The sequence below is a fragment of the Emericellopsis atlantica genome (assembly GCF_019669845.1).
Source record: "Emericellopsis atlantica unplaced genomic scaffold F5Z01scaffold_11, whole genome shotgun sequence".
In the NCBI taxonomy this organism is placed as follows: domain Eukaryota; kingdom Fungi; phylum Ascomycota; class Sordariomycetes; order Hypocreales; family Bionectriaceae; genus Emericellopsis; species Emericellopsis atlantica.
Window position 1 is genome coordinate 116,125 of NW_025764713.1, and position 16,380 is coordinate 132,504.

Consider the following 16,380-nt stretch of genomic DNA (forward strand, 5'->3'; position numbering starts at 1 on the left):
ATCCTACAGGCTACCGTACCTTACCAGAGGGGGTCCGTGCGCCAACCACTAGCTCCCGTCCCACGCTTGAAGTTTGGTGATCTGCAGTCAGGATTCCTTGGCTTCCATGAGCCAACCCAGCGCAAATCACACCAGTAAAAGATTTCTAGCTCTTTCTCATGAAATGGCTTCCTGTGACGCAGAACTAATGGAAATAAATAAAGTGCTGCCATGGGGCTGATAATGTACACCTTGCACGTCGGGCCCACGCAGCAAGCGTCGAGTTCCAATATTTCTTGGTGACGAGGATACAGCACCAGTGTCAGTCAGGGTTCAACGATGCCCCGCCTACATGTACCCAAATACAGCGTACGTATCCGTACTCAGCCTTCAGATAGTACAAACAATCTTCCTACCGAATACGTCCGACCGCACAGCCATACTCGTGTCAACGAGTCAACAAGGGAAGAGACAGCGACAGGCGACGACTGCGCCTTTTGGTCGAACAAGCGAGTATTACTGGCAGGAGGACGTTTGAACAGTGGCAGAGGTTCTTAAAGTAATAGCTACCCCACTAAGCTCTCTCTCACCTTCACCGCAAAAAGATGAAACGCTCACGAGAGCCGGAAGGAGATATAGAACACAGCAGCGACGACTCTGCAGACAACACCGATACTCAGCATATCAGCAAGATCTCCGAGCTCGATCCTGAATCACCTGCTCCAGCCCACGATAGCACAACGTCCATCATGAGATGCACCTTGCCGCCGCACAAGGAGCCCTTGTCCTTCAGGAGCTACGGCGAATACGAATCACATTATAACAATGCCCACACAAATCGTTGTCTGGAATGCCGGAAGAACTTCCCATCGGAACATCTCCTCACTGTCCATATCGAGGAGTTTCATGACCCTCTGGTAGTAGTGAGGAGGGACCGGGGGGAACACACTGTACGTGATGAGTCTGCCATTGATGCGCCGGTCCGCTAACATGTTTTTATGATAGTACTCATGCTTTGTCGAAGGTTGTGAGCGGAAATGCTTAACGTATCAGAAACGCCGCATGCACATGATCGACAAGCACATGTTTCCGAAAAACTACTTTTTTGCAGTCACCAAGGAAGGCATCGACGGCCGCCGGTCTCTCCTCATAGAGTCAGGTCACCATCGGAGACGGTCCTCCAATGCTGCGCAGTCGAAGGAGTCCAAGCGCAGGGAGAGCTTGCAGGGACTAACGGAGAGCAAGGGACCAGCGGAAAAGAACGTGGAGGACCCAGGCTCTCCGAAATCAAAGACGCAGCAGGGATCCCCCAAAGCCGGCACAGTGAGCCGAGAGAAACCAGACGAGGAGATGGAGGATCTGACGGGAGCTATGTCCTCTCTGCAGTTCGTTCCGTCCAGTGTCAGGTTTGGGAGGGGCCGGGCAGGGTTTGCAAGACGATAGGACAACTCACTTGGTCAGTGGAAAGCTAGAACGATGTGATCAGCAACTGCGATAAGTTGTCAAGTTTTTCTCAATGAAAAGGAAGGTCTACCTTCTGATTCCACAATTCAGCCAGCCTCCAAATCCTCATGTGATTTTGAGGGGGGAACAAGCCGTTTCCATTCGCCGAACGCCTTTGCTTCCCATCGAAATAATCAGAATGCAGTAATCGCCCAACGTCTAGTCACTGGACGCGCAACCCCGGCAGCCGCAGCTGAAGCACTGTATATCTTGGCCTTCCTTCATCTGCGCTCGAGGGATGCGGCAGATGCAGGTGCTATTGAAGTTGGTTTCTTTTGTTTGAATGCATCGGAGGCAGCATAGCTATTTTCGTCAGCGATACGATCCAGGCGCGCTTGCTTGGAGGACCACAAACCTTCTCGTAGCCTTGTTTCTTCCACTTGGCGATCAACATTGCGTCCGCGTATCCGTTCTTGAGCAGCCAGTCATACAGTGGCTTGCTGATGGCTTCCTTCTTATAGTACAGGTCGTACACGTAGCGGCTCCTTTGGTGCGCAATCTGGAAGACCTCCCACTGAGCCTGGTGCTTCGGGCCCGCTGGCGAAGGTTTGTTCTGCGCGTCCTTCATCTTGTTGGCAAATATGAGGAGGTCGTCTTCGATGTCACTGAAACCCTCCGGGGGTGGCTTGCGCTTCGAAGCATGACGGATAGCGGGCATGGTGTTCTTTGATCGTGTTGCAAGGGTCTTGGATACCACCTCCGAAGTATTGATGCGCAAAGAAAGCAATGATGCTAGTCTGAATGTTCCTAGCCTCAAATGCGGGTAGGTTGCGTGTGGCGCAGCGACAGGCCTGACTTGGGAGTGCCTTAAATTGTGGCGCACTGATCCACGTGACAAGCCAAAGCTCATCAATCGACCTCCAACGTCAGTGTGCTCTGGATTGCGAACAAGCTAACCACAGACGCGCAGCCATTGACCGCCCAACATGGCCATTACGCCGACGCAATTCGCCAAGAAGACGACGCAGTGTAGGTTTTGGTCCTTGGCCGGCTCAGATCATTGCTAACCGACCTCAACAGCCGCCAACTGGGGGGACGCGAAACGTCGAGTGATCTCTTCCTACCGAGAATGGATGCGCGCTGTATGTCACCATGTGCCGAATTCCAAGCGATTCTTCGAAAGAGACGAATGGTCTCGGACTTTTGGACTCGGGTGAACGGGCTGCTGAATGACTACAGGCTCCTGAGATGCAGACCATGTACAACCTTCCGATGCCCATCTCTACCATCCGCACGCGGATACGACAAGAATTTGAACGCCACCGATACGTCAACAAGCTCCCCGTAGCTGACGTTCTTCTATTCAAGTCGCATGCCGAATATCAGGTCCGGACCTCCGCAGGACCCTGGGGCTGCGAGCATGGCTAATACACGATGTAGGAGATGATGAACTTCTGGAAGCAGACCACGCACGTCATGTCATATTTCAAGGAGGAGAACTTCAGGGGAGACAAGAGACTTCCTTCGGACTTCATGTCCGGATTCCTTGAGGTGAGGAAGATTGGGAATGAGTGCAGACGCCGTTTACTGACAAGGTATAGGGTCGAAACTAAGCAATTGATGCGTCCTTTTGTACATACGATGTCTACACCGTTGCTTCCAAAGCAGAAATTCCCAAAAGATCCTCAAGCGCCCAGAATGTTGTCCGATTCTTCATAAGTGCCGCGTGCTGCCGTGCTTGTACTTTGACTACCGGGCGATCCCATGCTCAGCATTGTACTCTTCCCGTTTTGTCCAGAACTTCTCAGCTACGACATCACACACATCTTGCAGGTCAGCAAGCCCCTTCTTCAGCGCGTCGACCGCATGGCCATCTGATGCCGTGTTAGTGGTGTGCATGCAAGAGACGATGACACGCGGACTAACCGTAAGTCTGGATGCGAATGTTCATCTTAGGTTCTGAAGGATGCGGGATAGAGTATGCGCAGAACTCGACGTCGGGGCTTGATGTAGTTAGTATGTATCATCAACAATGGCCGTGGTCTCACTTCTTCATGATTACATAGCGCAAAGCATTGCCTAGAGTGTGACCTTCGTCAATGAACTCGAATGAGGCGGCAGTGTCTGTCGAGCCGGGAAGCTGTGATGTTTTAGATGCGCCCGGTAGTTTCGGCGGTAGAGTGCACGTACGATGCGAACTCTTTGCGGTTCGACTTCTTCCTCCTGATCCTCCTCGATCTCATCCTCGACCTGCGCTTCGCCAACCTGAGCAGATGTAGGCGCGTCCTCCATTTGGGCGTCCTGTGGCGTATCTTCCTTCGTGGTCCGTCCAGGCATTGTGAGAAATTGAGATGCGCTTTGAGAAAGAGTGCTTTAAATTGAGTAAAGTCGTGGATGATATGAGCGTGAGGTCACGTCTTGAGGCATGTGGATTCTGATGTGCACTTCTCTCAAATTTTTGAGTGGCGCCCTCCAGTCACTTTGCGCAGTAGACGCGCTTGTCAAATTAGCCGCGATCAAGCGCGAGCACCTGGCTACCCTATAGCATAGCAATCGTTTTTCTCTTTCTTGGTTGCCTGCTCGAGAAACGAGCTCTTGTCTTAGCTTTGTTTCATAATCATCAGTTGATACACAGCCGTTTGCATATAAATTATCTTGCATTGCTTCCATGCGACGAAGGAGAATGAGGAACTCCGTGCTATCATCGTACGTACTAAGTATACGTAGTGTTAATTGACCGTAAAGTAGCTCTTGACCACATCTGTGAACAAACGATGCATGGGGCTATGCAAAAAAAAAAAAAAAAAAAAAAAAAAAAGAGCAAGCCTGTTCTTCAGTAATACGGCAGCACTTGCGAACGTAATTGATTCTCGAGTATTCGCTCTCACCACTCCGCATGTTCTGATGTTCAGTCAAAAAATCAGTTGCCTAGACTAGGGGCATTTTCGGAAACAGAAACGTCCGGTTTCTGGGGGGTTGTGTGGTCTTGGCATCTTGAAAGAAGGGTGTGTTGCAGCATCGCTACTGACACACTCACACATTTTGTCCAATCAGATATCCTCTTGAGCTGCAGCCCCTGTAACGCCTGAGACGTCGTCTCAGGTGGGCGCGCCGCTCTGCCACCTTTTGGTTAGAGGCATGGCAATTCTCTTGGGGATCTATCTGCCAGTGACATTCAGAGGCTCGGCGCGCAAGTTTACAATTTTGACAACAGCCGGATGGGCCAACGGCCGGGCGGTCTTCGGACCGTACTTGTACGAGTTGAAGTGCGTACGCTCAGGTGATTGGGAGAAATGAGAGAATGGCTTGCTCACCAGCGGACGGCATGCGAGCTGGATACTATCACTGTGTTGATAGGCCACCGTTTTTCGTTGATGGCGTCTTCGTGCTCGTTGGGATTTTGTTTGCTGCATGCTCGCAACATCATACTACTATTGACTACTCCGTATGGAGTAGAAGAGGGGGTTCGAAGCCATTGGCGGGTGCAATAGTACATAGTAGTGGATTGTTGTTATGTTGATATTTTTCGTAGTACTGTGACCAGAGGCTATCGAGACGCCTGTCAGTGTCGCTGATGGCCTGGCGAGGAATTCAGCGCGGATCAGTGATGCCTCGTCCAAATCTAGCATGTATTATCATGAGTACCGATATCTTGACTTGAAGATTCCTTTGCTTTGCGTGGTGCTGGTTTTAAAGGGTGTCATCCCACAACCGAATGCTACAATATTTTGTACATCTACCAGTCGTCAAAACATCTAGTTCTTAAGAGCTATGCGCAAATGAAAGTACGCGAATCTTGACCAAGTATTGTCGAGAGAAGAATATACAGGTATTAACAATGACATTGCGAGTTTCCAGTCGTCTAGATATTTGCAGACTCCAGGAGTCCAGGTCCGTCCTCCTCCTGCGGGCACGCCCGGCCGTGTGTGCATGCCGCCAGCGTTCGAGTCAGACCCCTCCTCAACCCCTGGCTCATGATGATCAAGGGCTCTCTGGAGCACCTGGTTCGCTGTATCCGTAATATGGGGGATTGGCTGAAAGCAACCACCGCTTCAAACAGAATGGTGAAGCATCCGTTGCGTGGGCTGCTGCTCTGAAGCCCCAAAAGAGGAGGAGTTGTGCCAAGTCCCCGTATTCGTGCCCCCTGGGATAATTTGGTGTAGCCATCAGGTTTGCTGGGGGACTTGAGGGTCTGATGCAGCTACCGCGACAGACTATACCTGACACACGCTGGCAGATGTACCATGGCTAGCCTGCATGTACCTCCTCCACCTGCTGATGCTGGCTGCGACGACCGAAACACCAGTCGAGGCACAGGGGAAACAGAGGAATCGAGCGGACAGACCAGAGTCACCAGACCGACCGGACGCTGGAGGCGGGCAGTCATATTATAAAGCTACCGACCCCTCTCGCAGGCGCCTTGTTGCTTGTCCTGTTCCAATTTCTGCCATTTTCGCATCCGTCACCATCGTCAGTCGCACGCGAGGCGGGTTCCCCGAGTCCAGTCCAGCAGGCCAGGCCAGTTCCCGTGCCCCTCATCGCAACTGCCACCCGACAAGACAGAAGGACCCCAGCGGCTCAAGTCCAGTCCAGTCCAGTCCAGTCCAGTCCCGTCCACGCCTTACCTTAAAAAGTTGCCTTACCTGAGCGCACTGCGTCCTCATCACACCTGCCCGGCGCTTGGCTGCACTGCTTGTGCAACCCACACCCGGACTGGATCTTCCAATCCAGTCATCTGCCGTCTCGACATAATACTCACAGTACATGCTTACTGCTGCTGCCTCACTCCGACTTTGCAGAGAGCTTCAAGTCGTCTCCAACTGGCTTATTTCGCAGCATCGCAGACGATCCTGTCCCTGCCCAGACGCATCGATACTTTTTGTGACTTGAAACGGTCGATCAGAGTTTCACAGTTTGGCGTCGCTCTCAGCAGTCAGCAGTCGTGTCGATCGGGCGTATCCGCCAATCACCTACAAAACCCCTGTCTGAGCGCGCGCGCTGCACCACCAAAGTGCGCCCGTGTCAGTGCCACTCTTCGCGAAACGCTCCGTCAGTCCAAGGAGACAGACAACTCAGGCCAGTCCCACGTCGTCGGATTCCAGACCAGGCGCAGAGAACACTTGAGAAAAAACCGCAGTCGATCAAACCGCGCAGCCTCGCAATAACAAGGACGTTGCGCTCGTGATTCTTCATTAGCGCACAGGTCCTCGAAACGGTTGCATTCCTCCACCCCAAATAGGTTCGGCGCGCGCCAAGTCGACTACGGCCCAGCCTCTCCAATCCGATCCACCATCAATCACCCTCCGACTGAAGTGCCAGACAGACAGCACCCTGCAAGTTCGCCATTTCGCAACTCCCGCTCCTGCGACGGCATTCTCGTCCTTCCCATAACTATGAGTGCCGCAGTCGCCATGGCCCCCTCACCAGCACCTCATGAGAGGGCGGTTGCATCTGCATCTACAGACATGCCGGCCCCTGCACCCAAAACGGCCTCAGCGCAACCCCAGGCGCAAGCTGCTCCCACATCCGCGCCCAATGGCTCATCCCCCTATGGCCAGAGGACCGCACATAGGAATGGCAGCAAAAGTCCCAACGGACCCTCAGCTTCACAAAGCTCACCATTGTCGTACGTTTACAGCATTCTCTTAAACTTGGATGAAAGAATGGCACTGACACTTCACTCGAGTAGCTCGCGAGGCGTCAACGCCCCCCCGAAAATCATCGTCAAAAAGGAGCCTGGCTCGCCCACCATGCCCAGCTCGAGACCGCGCCCTTCGCGTCTCGACTTGTCGAAGAATACCATCAGCAACAACTCAAATAACCCTGCATCTGCGCGCCCATTGACAGCCCGTGATCCCCTCAGCATTCAAGATATGGGCATCCACTGTCTGTCACCAGGTTTCGTTACCGACGACCCTCACATGAAGGACCACATCCAGAGAAGCATGTCAGTGCGGGAGCAACAGCGCCACATCATCGAGGCTCGGTTACATCAACAATCTGCCAAGGGCGACGGCCCATCAGACAAGGACAGGGAACCTGGTTCAGCCTTTGCAGTCAGGACACCTGGTATATCGTCTCGGCGCAACAAGGTGCCGCCAGGCTTGTCAATCGTTGCGCCCTCCCACAAACAGTTCGCAAACGAGAGAGTGATTCAGTCTGCGCCCCTTGGCCACAGCTTCACTGGCCGCCAGGACATGGCGCCCTCGAGCAGGCATTTCAACCAACAGCCGTCTTATCTGTCCAGCACCTCACACATACATCACGTTCCTGCTCATCAGACCGAGAACCGCCTACCCCCGATTAGTGATGTGTTTGGTCAAGGGTTGTCTGCAAACCCCGAAAATGCAGCCGCATCAGGGTTCCCAACGGCCGGAAGCGCGCGCGCTGTTCCCCAATCGCCCAGTTACCCCCCGCCACCTCCAGGGCCGACGCCGACGGGGCGATCGAGGGAATACAAGTCCGCTGAAGAAGCCCAGCAAGACATGGCTGGAGGTCGACCAGAACTACTGCCACGTCTAGTCCACTATGGTGGACACCAGCCACCCACGCCCCCATCTCCTGCCCCGGGCAATCGTCCATCTGACGGCAGCCGGAGTGCCACCAAGAGGAGAACCAGGGCTGAGTACGAGGATGGCGCTACCCCACCGTTGGGACATGGTCCGAAAACCTCTCGCCGTGGTCCTTTCGATGCCGGTCGCGATAGCCCCGAGACTCAACGCCAGAAGCGCGAGGAATTCTTGGGTCTATGTGAGCGGGCTTGGGATCTGTTCCACTCGTAACACGGAACTCGTTTGCTCCGAAAGCACCTCCAGCCCAGACTGTCACTGGTGCTCTGGATAGCCATATAAGCGACGTTATGGGGAGTTGGGATGAGCGCGCGTCATTTGATGACTTATTATACCTACATACACTCGGGGCTGTGTGCTCTGCGCGCGCAGGCCTCTACGACTCGACAAAGAGCTGGAGTGGACTTTTTTTTCTTCACTTTTACAAGGGTAATTCTGGCAGGGCTTTCGGGCAGGCGCCGGTCTTTTTCGGGGGACATAATACCAACGGATGTATTCGGGGTGTGTTTATGCGGCCCTCATTGTTTATAAGGGCGGACGGGCATGGCTTGGGCTTCATGACAACGACGACATATATCTTTTTTGTGGACCTATGAGTTGTGTTCATACGTGAACAAGGTGGATTTTGGCTCGATGAGCGGATGAGCACATTGCTACAGGACATGGCCCGTTTTGACGTGGTAGACGAATCATTGTCACGGCAGCTTGGAAGAGTATTAGAGGATGAATTGATATCGGCCCTTTGGGGTCGTATTACTTAACCTTGCAACACGATCAGGCCAAATTTCCTTTACAACGTGTGAATGTACATCCTCCGGGGAGGTTTGGTTTGCCTCCCCCAGCCGCTTCATACTGTCATCTCCCAAACATGCACGGCGTCGAGGGGCAGAGAAAGACCCACGACCTCGCCTTGGTTTGGGACATCCGTACGCTTTGTATTCTATGGCGCTGAAGTCATCATACAGAATCATGTCCCTTTCTTCATAACCGTAAAACTCCAATGCTGTGCAGAAACAAGTAGAAAAAAAATAGAAGACATTTGCTGCTGAAGGACCGTTACGTCGTCAAGTGTGGCCCGCCGCACCTACAGCGTGCGTGGCACATGGTCTTTGCCCCCCCCCCCCCCGGTCCGCGCCCCCTCTGTTACAGGCCTTCCTCGCCAGCCTTGCAGAGTGTGATTTCTCGCACCCATTCCGACTTGAGGACCTGGCCAGCGGTGAGACGTCTGGTGGGGTGGGGGTCGAGGACCGAGTAGATGACATTACGACAACGAGCCTGTGAGTCGGTGTTAGACACGACGAAAGCCCCGTGTGTAGGGAGGTGGGGAAATACGTACCCTCGACAGTGATTCAATGGGGCCGTAACCTTCTTCGTCACGGCGCCCTTCGAGGTAGCGAGCGTAGAACTCGTCCTCGTCCTTCTTTGCTACGCGCCACAGGTGACGACCGGTGCGCATTGCCATGTAGATAACACCGCAAGCCCACACGTCGACGGCGCGCGCGTCAAACTCCCTGTCCACGTACTCCTCGGGGGAGATGTACGGGGCGGAGCCGCAGAGGCCCGAGACCATGTGGGCGTCCGTCTCCCAGGCCATGCGGAAACACTCGCCGTTGCCAAAGTCCGTAATCTTCAGACTACCTCTTGTGGTCAAGAGTAGGTTCTCGGGCTTCAAGTCCCGGTGCGCCACGCCCATCTCGTGCAGGTACTGGACGCCCCTCATCATCTGCTTGAAGAAGCAGTCGGCCTCTTGGACCTCGAGTTTGCCACTGGAGAGCACGAGGGAGTATAGATCACCGCCCGCGCAGAACTCCATGACTTCGCAGTAGTCGCCTTTGGCGTCCTTTAAGAGGTCGAGCGTGTGGATGACGTTGGGGTGGCGCAACGAGGACGAGATGCAGAATTCGGCCGTGAGGCGCTTGCTGTACTTCTTCTCCGTCTCCTCGGGGCGCCGGCGGAACTCCTTGACGGCAAACAGTCGTTCACCGTTGGGACCGATCTTCTTGTGTGAAATGCGCACGATGCCAAACGCACCGCGGCCCACGATTTCCTGACACTTTCCGTACTTCTCGACCAGCGTGGGCGATGCGTTGGGACCACCATGCTTCTTGTCCAACGCGGCGTCCTCTCTCTCCTGCTTGAGCGTGTCGACCCAGCTCGAGACGAGCGAGAGGTCGTTTTCTGGCGTTTCGTGTTTCTTGCCGATGAGGCTGCGCCAGAGGTCGCTGAGCTTTTCTTGACGGCGACTTGACTTTAAGTGATGCTCATGACCACCGGGGGCACTTGGGTTGAGCATGAAGCGCTGCGTCGGCTCCTTCTTCGCAACGGCGGGCGTGGCCACTGCCGCTTTGCCCTGATCGGAAGCAGACTCTTTGCGTGACATGGGCTGCGACGACGTAGGGGGCCCGTTCAAGGACGCCCCTCTAGGCCGCCCGGCGGAATCGCTGGTGACGCTGCTCGCGGCACTACTGGTCTTGGACACCTCCTTGCTGGAGAACATGCGCGTAAGTCTCTCCTTCAACGGGGCCTTCTCCTGGTGCGGCTTGAGCGAGGAGTCGGCGTCTGGTGGCGAAAAGGGCGAACCGTTGGGGGCACGACCCGAGTGGTCAGGCGTCGTCACGTTGGATTTGGCTGCATCGTGGGATTTGATGGACGAGGGCTTGGAGCTCGGTGTCGATGCGGGCTTGGAGTCGTCGTGGAGATGACTATTGGTGGTCGACATGGCGGGCGTCGTGTTTGCGTGGAGGGGCACCTGGCTGGCTGGCTCAGGTAGTATGTCGCACAGCACACTAATTATGTCTGCTTTGCAGCGTTTCCGAAGCCCGGTGCAGCGCTCCGACCCGCGGCGCAAGCGCTGAGGTTGAACTGGTGGTGTCGCACTGGGACCACCAGGAAGACGAGGGCGTGATGGCAGATGGTTGAGGGAGGAGGAGGATGGGGGCAGGGCAGACGAACTGCACACTGCGGGCAGTGACGGCGTGAGGGACAGGAGGCCGAAAGCTGCCTTGCCTCGACTGAGGGACTGACTGAGGGACTGAGACTGAACTGAGCTGGGCTGTCGATCGAGGACTTTCAAAACCTCTCACCCACTGGAAGGGCTGGGGGCTTATAGGTAACTCGGGTGTGCTGTGGTCGAGCCCTGCAGGGGCGGGGCGAGCGGCTGCGTGGGGCAAATCGAGCAAGCCTGTTCGTGCGTGCGTCCCAGTGTTGCTGTTGATGCGGGACTTGCAAGGTGAAGTCAGAATGACTGGAGGCTCCAGTCGGCTTTATTAAATTAGAGAGGCAGGTTTTGTTGGTTCAACGGGAGGAAGTGGACGGGGGAGGGAAATTCGCGTTGCAGGTTTCTTGAGTGTCCCCCCAAGGGACTAGGATTGAGGCGAAGAAGAGATAATTAAGTTCTCGGATCTGAAATGGCCCCGATCGAACGTCTTCAGTCAAGACTGGAGGCGGCGAGGACTGGACGCGACCTGGAGGGCGGTACTTGTCCGCAGGTACTTGGGTACGACTTTACAAGGCAGTGCATTTATTTGTAAGGGGGAAGGCACAGCAGCAGTGGAAAGTGACGCTGCCAGGCCGTGGTTGTGGTGGTGGTGGTGGGGTTGAAGAGGCAGCCCGCCGAGAAAAAATCCCCAATACAACAAGTCCGCAAGGAGCCAAGGACCAAGAGGACCGGGCGTGGGTACTACCGTGTCGACTTGTAAGTAAGTACTAACTTGCTGCTAATCAGATACTAATAATACTCAGATAATGACAGTGTGATCCGGAGCCGGACGCAAATTGCAGGGTTCGTGGTCAAGGTACCTGTCAAACAGAGTAGCAGTTGTCGAGTACCGGTACTAGTGGACTATTAGCAGGCTGACAGACTGACTTGAACTCTCTCTGGCAGTGGCAATGGGTGGAAGCTTCCTGTGGTGCTGACAAACGAAGAGATCCGAGGGTAAGCCCTTTTTTTGAAGGGATTGTGCCCGCAGACAACCGAAAACAATGTTAGTTCTGCATGGTGATTACCTTATCCGTATTGAAGATATTTAATGGCAACAGGCAGTCTTTCCTAGACTGGGTCTTCGACTCTTCCTCCTTCTTCCCGGACACATATCACTCGTCAGCTGCAGCCTGCTAGCCGCTACAGTACTAGTGGATTGTGGAGATCCGACTGGAGACTTGCAGTCGGTAGGGGACTATGTACACGTACTCATTACCTACTACGTACGTACAGTTTCTTTGCCGCATACATCAAATTCATAAGTGATGGGTAACGATAGGTACGACGAAGCTTCTGCGAGCGGGCGGCAAACTGACCAAGGCTGGTCATTTCTCCCAAGTGAATTGACTTGGAGCTTGCAGCGCGCGCGCAAAAGCCAAGCGCAGAGCGAGATCGTGCGCCCACCACTTCTGCACACCGTAAGATTGTCTGCTGCAAATCATCCATCCCCCATGCGGGACAGGCAATCTAACTAACGTTTCCGGCTGGCAATCCTTCTGAGACTAGACTAGGGCGGAAGGGTATTCTCGGAGTCGGAAAGACACGAGGGACTGGACTGGACTAGACTCCCGTCGATGGCTGAGACAGCTGATGGAGGGGGGGCCTCAGTGCGATGACGCAGTGCCATCAGCAACCTCCCGCAACCAACTGATTCGGGTCGCCCAAGTCAATCTGGTGGCTGTCAACGTCACTCTGCTATTCACTCTAGGTCCCATGATCGAAAACAGCTGATGCCAAGCAATGGCGCTCTTTGCGGGCTCGTGTAATTGCGTGCCTACTGCCTAGTACTAACTAGTCAGTGCGTACTCGGTAGACAGCATCTGACAGATGTTCAGCCAAGCCTTCACCCCGCGTTCATGGGCGTCTAGGAATATCTGCAACGTTATCTGCACACAATCTGCGCCGTCAACTGTGGCTTCTTCTGCTCGCATGGTCTTAATAATCTGCCCTGATCGTTGACGAGACGCAGACCGACGTCGACAGACAGGTGTGCTCGGAAGGCTACCCTGCAACTCGAATCTAAAGCAAACATTACAAGTGAATTAATAATCTCCCAGTCTCCCAAAAGCCCTCCATCGAAACGCGCCGGCCAAATCGTCAAACCAAGCTTCCGCTGCAACTCGGATAACGCGTGCCGTCCCCAGGTCGGGCGGCCTGGCGTCGCAGCATGCTGTTGGTTGCGTCTAAGTCGGACATCCATATTATTGGGGTAAGGAGGCACCTCTATCCGTCGTCCATGTGGGCTGGACCGAGGTATTGTTCCATTCACAAGGTAGACACTTTCCAAGGTGCGCCATTTATCTCCTAGACCAGCAGTCTAATTAGACAGGTATTGGATAATGGTGTCGTCGTGAGCGGTGCTCACCGAATATCTCCGCCAAGCAAGCACACCCTCTCGGCGAGTTATTCAATGCGTGAAGCTCTCGGCTCATTGTGCTGCAGGGTCCAGCTGTGGTTGGACCATGTCACCCGTTGATTCAGGGGACCGGTTGATAAAGACAAGTCGTATATCAAAAGCCCAGGTTTCACCGCTCTGTGAATGCATAGAGCGGTGGCACGGCTCCGGCCCTATTGTTGAAACAGACGGTGAACGCGACCGCCCTACGAGGAGACGGCATCCAACCCACGTTGCGCCGGCAAAAACACGACTGGCTTCCCCCAATCCAGGGGCAAGAGCTTGATAGACGACAACATGCACTTTATTGATTCGAGGGTCGTAGTCGCGCTGCATTGCAACACACAGCATGTAGTGTGGCGTCACTGATAGACAAGGATCTGTGCTTCTTGAGAATTATTTGCATTAGCTGCCGTGATACAGAATCCCTAATGCCTGACCCTGTCTCCCCTGATAACATTAACTCATGGGTTGTACCTACGGCAATCGCTGAGAAAGGGGATCAATTGGCTGGCCCTCGTCCGTCCCTGTGTCTTCGCGCCCTGCCAACGTACCTGCGTTCAGGCACTGGGGCTTGGCTTCGCTTCGGACTTGTCACCCGAGCTCGAAACGCCTATTTTCGATACCAGATCGGCAAGTTTGGCGGTGGACGGTGTGGGCAAGCCCGTACCGTCAATCAAGTCCCCCAACTTTTGGAGGTGCTCCTTGTCTCTGACGAATCGTGTCAAGTATAGCGTTGGCTTGCCCTGGCCCTGTGCGTTGGCATTAAGCCTCTCCTCGACGGCGTTCAGATAGGCTTGGTCGTACACGTCAAAGTCCACGGCCGTGGGCGAGTCGGCCACAATGTTGGGTGTCGCCTCATCCATGGCAAAGTCATCGCGGGACCCCGTGCCAATGCCCAGAAAGAGCGGCTCCTGATCGCTCACATCGTGCGCTTGCCCCTTGTCCGCCTCGCTGGCTGCCCTCTCCTCTGCCGCTTCTTTCTCTGACGCTTGCACGCGCCGCCGTTTCTCGATGAGTGCCTCGATCTCTTCCGCCCTTGCTTTCTCTGCAGCGGCGTCGAAGCTTTCCTGGTCTGCCCGCGTCCTCACGACCGAGTCTGAGCTGATGCCGGAGACTCTAGCTCGCCGCCGGGCGCTGAGTGCCTTGAAGCGCTGGAGCACCTTCATCACGCACATGAGGTGATTCATCTTGCGTGTGAATGCGTGGTTGAGCTCAAGCTCGTTCGGAGGGTCGACGTGATGCGCGCAGTTCTCCTCAGCCGATAGAAGAGGGTCGGCGCCCTCCTTGGTGACCCAGGGATGTGTCTACGGGGTCAGCGGAATCCCGACGACTCGACAAAAGAGACAAACTTACCCGCAGTTCTGGCATTTCAATGCGCTTCTCAGGATCCTTCTCCAAGATCTTGCTGAACAAGTCTATCAGGAGTGGTGACTCATCTTCTGGTATCCGCGGCTCGTCACTCTTAATCGCCTCGTACATCGCCAGCATGCCATCCCTGTTGAACGGTATGCGGCCATACTTGAGGCAGAACAGTGAGACGCCCATTGACCAGATGTCGGCTGCCTTTCCGGATACCTCAGCGTGCTTACCACACAGCTCTGGCGGCAGGAACGCGGGCGAGCCTGCGGATTTGGCGGTCCGCATCTCGCTTGACTTCTCAAACATTTGGGAGACGCCAAAGTCCACCACCTTGAGCACGTCGTCTTCTGAGAGGAGAAGGTTGTCTGGCTTGATGTCCCTGTGAATGACGCCTTGTGCGTGTACTGCCATATAGTCAGTACTGCGATGTCTGTATCGTCATGTGGCCACCTACAGTATTCGATGCCCAGGACAAGGTCGCGGAACAAATGCCGGCACGCTTCTTCATCATAGGGCGTCGCATCGTTCTCGAGACCGACCTTCATCACCACGCCCTTTTTGCACATTTCCATAACCATGTAGAGCGAGTCTTCCTCAGGGTCGTCCAGTACCTCGATGAGCTGCACGAGGTTGGGATGGTTCAGCTTCTTCATGATGGCAATCTCCTCCCGGATGAGATACAGAGCGTCATCCTTCTCGCCAGCACGAGCGCTGCCGCCACTTGACCATGGCATGAGAGGGGCATCGAGCCCGGAGCGCCTCAGTGGTCGATGAGGTCCTTGCTTGAGTATATTGGACTGTGCTCGCTTGCGTAAGCGGACCTTGGAGAACTCTTTGATAGCCTAATAGGATAAAACTTTGTTAACATGCGTCGAGAGTACGACCGTAGTGAAGACGACCCACGTATTCAGTACCAAACTGATCAGTCCCCAAGTGGACACTGCCGAAGGAGCCTCGGCCGATCTCGTCTTGAATCACGTATTGGTTGATGCGATGATGCGTCCTTCCATCCGTTTCATCACTCATAAACTCCACATGTGCATCCAAGGTTTCCTGCAGACGGGGTCAGTCTAAGCTTAGCCTGGGCGTTGACCCATGTCCCACCTTGACTTCACGATGGGTGCTCGGCTTGCGCTTGTGATGGCGCAAGGGGCTGGCGAACTGCTGAGCACCGGGAGGATCCGAGCTAGACACTCTCATCAGCGAAAAGGGCCATGATGCGCGGTTGCGGGCTCATACACGTGAGGCGCAATGGTTGGACGGGGGGCCGTGATAGGGTCGTCATGGTTCTCGATGGTGACCATGGGTGAAGGGGTGGGTGTCGTAGCTGCAGACACATCCTGCTCAGTAGGAGAAGATACTGGCTCCGACATGGCTGCCTATGAGAAGATGGGCTATGGCGGTCCTGGCAGATGTTGCGATCCAGGCTTGTGAAGCATGAGCGAGCCTATGTGTCGGGATTCGATGACTAGAGCTGCAGAGCTTAGGGGAGAGCTGGTCCGTGATTCATCGTACGGGCCCGGTAACACTGAAATGTGTAGACTTGCCGTGCGTACACCTTGACAAGCTCAGGGGCGCAACGGGCATGTGAATTCTGGTATGCGAAGGGGAGATAAGAGGCGTGGACGACTGGATGAGGGTTAGATCTCAAC

At 54.6% G+C, this 16,380-nt stretch overlaps 7 protein-coding genes across 7 annotated transcripts; 3 read left to right on the top strand and 4 right to left on the bottom strand.

Annotated features, from left to right (window-relative positions):
• The first annotated feature begins 372 nt into the window (after nucleotides 1-372).
• F5Z01DRAFT_60102 (uncharacterized protein) lies at nucleotides 373-1,580 on the top strand. The gene is made up of 3 exons (XM_046260753.1): nucleotides 373-492; nucleotides 546-929; nucleotides 985-1,580. Exons 2-3 carry the CDS (start codon nucleotides 585-587, stop codon nucleotides 1,420-1,422), a joined length of 783 nt encoding a protein of 260 aa, XP_046118839.1. The 5' UTR covers nucleotides 373-492; nucleotides 546-584; the 3' UTR covers nucleotides 1,423-1,580.
• Nucleotides 1,581-1,641: 61 nt separating this feature from the next.
• Nucleotides 1,642-2,140, bottom strand: F5Z01DRAFT_621252 (G10 protein; the record flags this gene model as incomplete). The annotated part of the gene is made up of 2 exons (XM_046261189.1): nucleotides 1,642-1,785; nucleotides 1,838-2,140. The coding sequence occupies 2 exons, from the start codon at nucleotides 2,138-2,140 to the stop codon at nucleotides 1,642-1,644; spliced, it is 447 nt and encodes a 148-aa protein (XP_046118840.1).
• Nucleotides 2,141-2,408: 268 nt separating this feature from the next.
• F5Z01DRAFT_673469 (NADH-ubiquinone oxidoreductase B14 subunit) lies at nucleotides 2,409-3,035 on the top strand (the record flags this gene model as incomplete). The annotated part of the gene is made up of 5 exons (XM_046264943.1): nucleotides 2,409-2,451; nucleotides 2,503-2,564; nucleotides 2,662-2,808; nucleotides 2,863-2,973; nucleotides 3,024-3,035. The coding sequence occupies 5 exons, from the start codon at nucleotides 2,409-2,411 to the stop codon at nucleotides 3,033-3,035; spliced, it is 375 nt and encodes a 124-aa protein (XP_046118841.1).
• A 121-nt stretch (nucleotides 3,036-3,156) lies between these two features.
• On the bottom strand, nucleotides 3,157-4,211 carry F5Z01DRAFT_60237 (DNA-directed RNA polymerase). Its single transcript, XM_046260757.1, has 4 exons — nucleotides 3,613-4,211; nucleotides 3,471-3,562; nucleotides 3,349-3,425; nucleotides 3,157-3,296 (listed from the first exon to the last, which is right to left on the bottom strand). Exons 1-4 carry the CDS (start codon nucleotides 3,757-3,759, stop codon nucleotides 3,172-3,174), a joined length of 441 nt encoding a protein of 146 aa, XP_046118842.1. The 5' UTR covers nucleotides 3,760-4,211; the 3' UTR covers nucleotides 3,157-3,171.
• Nucleotides 4,212-6,442: 2,231 nt separating this feature from the next.
• On the top strand, nucleotides 6,443-8,499 carry F5Z01DRAFT_60570 (uncharacterized protein). Its single transcript, XM_046260765.1, has 2 exons — nucleotides 6,443-7,048; nucleotides 7,112-8,499. Exons 1-2 carry the CDS (start codon nucleotides 6,816-6,818, stop codon nucleotides 8,202-8,204), a joined length of 1,326 nt encoding a protein of 441 aa, XP_046118843.1. The 5' UTR covers nucleotides 6,443-6,815; the 3' UTR covers nucleotides 8,205-8,499.
• Nucleotides 8,500-9,134: 635 nt separating this feature from the next.
• Nucleotides 9,135-10,710, bottom strand: F5Z01DRAFT_620954 (kinase domain-containing protein; the record flags this gene model as incomplete). Its single annotated transcript, XM_046261172.1, has 2 exons — nucleotides 9,135-9,266; nucleotides 9,328-10,710. The coding sequence occupies 2 exons, from the start codon at nucleotides 10,708-10,710 to the stop codon at nucleotides 9,135-9,137; spliced, it is 1,515 nt and encodes a 504-aa protein (XP_046118844.1).
• A 3,079-nt stretch (nucleotides 10,711-13,789) lies between these two features.
• F5Z01DRAFT_60375 (calcium/calmodulin-dependent protein kinase) lies at nucleotides 13,790-16,274 on the bottom strand. The gene is made up of 6 exons (XM_046260760.1): nucleotides 15,968-16,274; nucleotides 15,833-15,914; nucleotides 15,632-15,781; nucleotides 15,183-15,570; nucleotides 14,723-15,132; nucleotides 13,790-14,673 (listed from the first exon to the last, which is right to left on the bottom strand). The coding sequence occupies exons 1-6, from the start codon at nucleotides 16,099-16,101 to the stop codon at nucleotides 13,927-13,929; spliced, it is 1,911 nt and encodes a 636-aa protein (XP_046118845.1). The 5' UTR covers nucleotides 16,102-16,274; the 3' UTR covers nucleotides 13,790-13,926.
• Between the last annotated feature and the right edge of the window lie 106 nt (nucleotides 16,275-16,380).